The 4922-nt window shown below is 44.9% G+C and overlaps 1 protein-coding gene across 1 annotated transcript; it reads right to left on the bottom strand.

The window, feature by feature from the left end:
- Positions 1-2206: 2206 nt before the first annotated feature.
- Positions 2207-4410, bottom strand: CGCA056_v015014 (uncharacterized protein; the record flags this gene model as incomplete). The annotated part of the gene is made up of 3 exons (XM_037330255.1): positions 2207-2464; positions 2570-2676; positions 4194-4410. The coding sequence occupies 3 exons, from the start codon at positions 4408-4410 to the stop codon at positions 2207-2209; spliced, it is 582 nt and encodes a 193-aa protein (XP_037171355.1).
- Positions 4411-4922: the final 512 nt, after the last annotated feature.

Consider the following 4922-nt stretch of genomic DNA (forward strand, 5'->3'; position numbering starts at 1 on the left):
ATGAAGTTTGCTTCGGCTCCGCTGTCGATCAGCGCAAGTGTTGTCTGCTGGTTGATAGTAACTTTGAGTTTGATATTACCCTTATGTCCTTGTGATATTTGCTGAATAGATCTTATGTTTGTTGCCTATTATGATCTGTCGTCAGTAGGTAAGTCTAGTTTTTTGACTGCTCTGGTTGTCCTAGGTAGGTGATCTGCTTTCCTTCTCGTCATGCTTTTGTGAGGCTGTTCTCGCGGATTCTGACCTGTGGGGGTCTAGGTCCATCCTTTATGATTCTCTAGGTTTATGCCTTTTCTTAGTAGTAAACTTAGTATTCGTCTTATTAGCATTCGTCCTATTTCATGCTGTCGTTATATTAACATCTCATAGGGAACTGAGGACTAGGTCTAAAGACTGCGAGGTTATCTTCAAACAGTACTATAGTCCATCTGATTATAACAGAGGTTGAGTAGATCTCATGGATAGGTTTGTCGTTATGTCTTCTGGGGTAGAACTAGTAATCATGCTTTTCTCCTATATATTCCTTACACTTATCATAGAAGCATTAGGGCCAGAAGAGGGTTCAGTGAAGCCAGTAGTTGCTTCTCAGCGCGGGATGATCTTTCGTGTGTAGCTGAGGGGTGTAGCCTCAGTCTTATTAGGCTGCTGAGGTGCTATAGAAGTGGCGTTATTGCTTATCTTGAAGTATGTCGATTTCTTAGTATCTTAGGAGTTGCTTGATTCTTCCTTCCTGGTCGTTAGGTTCCTCTTCAGAGCTGGAGTCGTCCACACTGGGGGTGAACCTATAGGCGTTTTCTGTCTGAGTGTGTTGTCGGGCAACGTTGCGAGGCTCATCTGAGTCATAGGAAGAGCTTTCTCCTTCTCCGAAAGTCTAGTTGTTGGTCATACTGAGGAGTTGTTGTTCCATCAGAGGATCGTGTTGGTGTTCTGGTTCTTCTTCTGATTCTTGTTGTTGATATAGTCGTACTTATCTGTCGTCTTCTTGCTGGATTAGCTCTATTTCCTTCTGGATTTGTTGTTCTTCGTGGTGGAGTTGTTAGCTAGTTATGCGGGGGGTGATTAGTTCTAATCGCTGAATTCGTAGCATCTCGTTAAGTTGTTCAACTGGTTTTCTAGCCACTTTGCTGTTGCTGGAATGCATTATTGCCAGGGTCCTAGGGCGAGTGTCTAGGGTGGTCATATTATAACCAGACCGTCTAGGGTTGCTATCCCTTAGGTAGTGTCCTGATATTTCTTTGTCTTTAAGGTGAATTTAGCAGTTGTCGTCGTAGCATCCAGTCCATAACTGGGATGCATGTGGGGCTTTTGCAATTATGTTGACTTATTGAGGTTGTTCTGCCACTGGTCTCCAGGGGAGCTTCTTAGGCTGTCTGCAGTCTTTAGCGATATAGCCTTGCTTATTGCAGTTATAGCACTTAGGGTTCTAAGGTTTTTTGTTGTTAGGTTTAGTCATCATGCTGAGATCTATAGGTCTGCTGTGTTGTCTATAGGCAGTGCTCTGGCGGGTGTTATTCCAGTTGTTGCGGGGTCTGTTGTTATTCTGCTGGCTGTTGAACTTCTGTTGAGGCTGCTATTAGTATTTGCGTCCTGAATTTAGGTTTTATTATTTCTCTCCTCGTTCCTTTTGTTGTTTATAGAGGTGGTTGTTAACCTTAATAGTATGTTCAACGTAGGCGAGGAAACTAGGAGGTGTCTCCAGTTTGGCTATTTTGTCTTTGACCTCGTCCTTAAGTCCTTGATAAAAGGCAAAAACTTTGCTTTCGTCGGTTATATGGAGTCTTGCAGCTAATCGTCTAAACTCTGCGGCGTAGAGCGTAGCTGACTTGGTTTGTCGTAGGTAGGATAGGTCTCGCTCAGCCTGTCTTCGTTCATCGGGGTCAAGGAAGAGAGATTCTAGGGCCTTAACATAGCCTGTGAAGCTGAAGAAGATGTCCTTAACTTCTTAGCTGTATTTTTCGACAGGGTTGTCAAGCTATTCCTGTTGAAGGGGTTCAAACCAGGCAAGGGCTTATCCCTGAAGGAAGGTGGCTGCGTATATAACGCGTTCGGTGTCGTTCTGGAAGGTGTTTATATGGAAGGCCTGGTAGGTTCAAACTTATACCAGGTGTCCTTTAAGTTGTCCTAGGGTCCTGTCGAAAGTGGAAGGCATGTTAAGCTTAAGGCGTTCTCATCCTTCAACTAGGGCGGATATGACGTTAGCGGCAGCTCAGAGGGTGGCGACTTCTTTCTCTAGATCCTGGTTCTTGCAGGCTTGTTCCTGGAGTTTGCTGAGGGCTGCTGCGTTCTGGTTGAACATTTCGCGCATTGCCTTGAAGTCGCTATTAGTCTTGTTAAGCTGGCGCTTAAGTTCTTCAGTGTCGTCCTCGCTGTCTGAGTCGTCCTTTATCTTCTGGTCTCCTAGTTCCTGGGCTAGGTTTTGGGTGGCTCGTCCTCCTGAAGTGGACGAGGATCCCAGGGTAGGCGACTTAACAGAGGCGTGGGAAGACATTATCGTTTGTTACTGTTAGTAGGAATCAATAGTCAACTTACTAAACAGGAGCAATCAAAGTGTTACGGTCAGCTATCTGACAGTAGGGTCTGCTAACAGAAGCTGGGGATTAATACGTTCTAACAGTACACTAGGTTGTGGTCGTTGGTTGTAGTTCGTAGGCTTGTAGTAGATCAGGTCTTCAGAGGCTAAGGTGATCAGTCTTAGACTCAACAAGTGATTCGCAGTGAAGGTAAGCTGAGAGTATCCGTGAGGATGAATACTAAGTTGATTGCTGAAGAGCTATAGAAGTCTGACCATAAGCTGGGCTCAGGGTCATACTATATATAAGTTCTAAACAGTACCCTTTACTCTATCACTAATCCCTCACCAGGTACCAGTGAGCGCTTATTGACTGTTGGTGAGCGCTCAGTAACTTCGACTGAGCGCTCAGTGATCCACACTGCCTGCTCAGTCTTATCTTATCATCACGTGACTTGTATCATAGTTCTCCCGTCTCCGAGTGAGTCCCTGTTGTTCCCGTGATCCTGCAGTACAAATGTCCTGTCCTAGCCGCCCGACGCCCGAGTGGGTCGTTCAGCTGTTATCCTTGTTTACGGGTCGTAACATATAGTCCATCTGATCATAGCGGATGTTAAGTAAATCTCGCGGATAAGCTTGTCGTTATATCTTCTAGGGTAGAATTAGTAGTTATGCTTTTCTCCTATATGTTCTTTGCATTTGTTGTAGAAACACTGAGACCAGAAGAGGGTTTAGTGAAGTTGGTGGTTGCTTCTTAGTGTGGGATGGTCTTCTGTGCGTAGCTGAGGGGTGTAATCCTGGTCTCATTAGGTTGCTGAGGTGCTGTAAAAGTGGCGTTATTGCTTATCTTGAAGCATATTGATTTCCTAGTACTTCAGGAGTTGCTTAATTCTGTCTTCCTAGTTGTCTGGTTCTTCTTCAGAGCTAGAGTCGTCCACACTGGGGGTGAACCTATAGGTGATCTCTGTCTGAGCACGTTATTAGGCAATATCGCGAGGTTCGTCTGAGTCATAGGGTGAACTTTCGCCTTCTCTAAAAGTCCAGTTGCTAGTCATACTGAGAAGTTGTTGTTCTGTCAGAGGATCATGCTGATGTTCTAGTTCTTCCTCTGATTCTTATTAGCGTAGACGTATTTATCAGGTATCTTCATGTGAGGTGATTAGTTCTAGTCGCTGGATTTATAGCATCTCGTTAAGTTGTTCAACTGGCTTTCTGGCGACTCTGCTGTTGCTGGAATGCATTATTGCCAGGGTTCTGGGGCGAGTATCCAGGGCACTCATGTTGTATCCAGATCGTCCAGGGTTGCTGTCCCTTAGGTAGTGTCCTGATATTTCTTTATCTTTGAGGTGGATTCAGCAGTTATCGTCATAGCATCCAGTCTAAGATTGGGATGCATATGAGGCTTTTGCAATCGTGTTGACTTGTCGAGGTCGTTCAGCTACTGGTTTCCAGGGAAGTTTCTTAGGTTGTCTGCAGTCTTTAGCGATATAGCCTTGCTTGTTGCAGTTGTAGCACTTAGGGTTCTAAGGCTTCCTGTCGTTAGGTTTAGTTATCATGCTGAGATCTATAGGTCTGCTGTGTTATCTGTAAGCAGTGCTTTGTTGATTGTTGTTCTAGTTGCTGCAGGGTCTGTTGTCGTTCCGCTGGTTGTTAAACTTATGCTGGGGTTGCCACTGGTACTTACGTCCCATATTAGGTCCTTGTCGTTTTTCGCCCTTTTCTTTGCGTCGTTCGAATAGCCTGTTGTCGATCTTGATTGCAAGGTTGGCATACTGAAGGAAGTCTTTAGGGCGATCGATCTTAACGATTTCGTCCTTAACTTCATCTTTAAGTCCCTGATAGAACATAAAGATCTTGGTTTCCTCGGTGAGGTCAAGCTGAATGCTGAGCTGTCTGAACATAGCGGCGTACTCCTTGGTTGACTTAGTCTGTTGCAGTTATGCGAGATCTCTTTCAGCTTGTCGCTTTTCATTAGGGTCCTGGAAGAGAGATTGTAGGGCATCTTTGAATCCCTGAAAACTGCTGTAGATATCTTAGGTCTCAGTGGAGCACTCATCCAGGGTTTCGTACTTAAGGAATTCTTCCTGGATGGGTTCAAACTATTTGAGGGCTTATCCTTATAGGTAAGTGGCGGTATGGACGACTTTCTCGGTTTGACTAGTGAAGTCTCTATAGTGGAAGTTTTGGTAGTTCTTAACTTAGATCAGGAATGACTTAAGTTGTCCAGGGGTGCCGTCGTAGGTGATAGGGGCACTAAGCTTAAGTTTCTGTCGTCCCCCAGTAGGGGTAGTGATGATGTTGGCAGCAGCCTGAAGGGTGTTAACTTCGTTTTGTAGTTCTTATATGAGAGGGTTGCTGCCTTATCCTCCTAGGAGAGCAATTCCGTTTTCAAGGTCCATAAGTCTCTGAGGTC

This window comes from Colletotrichum aenigma (assembly GCF_013390185.1).
Source record: "Colletotrichum aenigma strain Cg56 chromosome Unknown KSG_Cg56_contig13, whole genome shotgun sequence".
Classification (NCBI taxonomy): domain Eukaryota; kingdom Fungi; phylum Ascomycota; class Sordariomycetes; order Glomerellales; family Glomerellaceae; genus Colletotrichum; species Colletotrichum aenigma.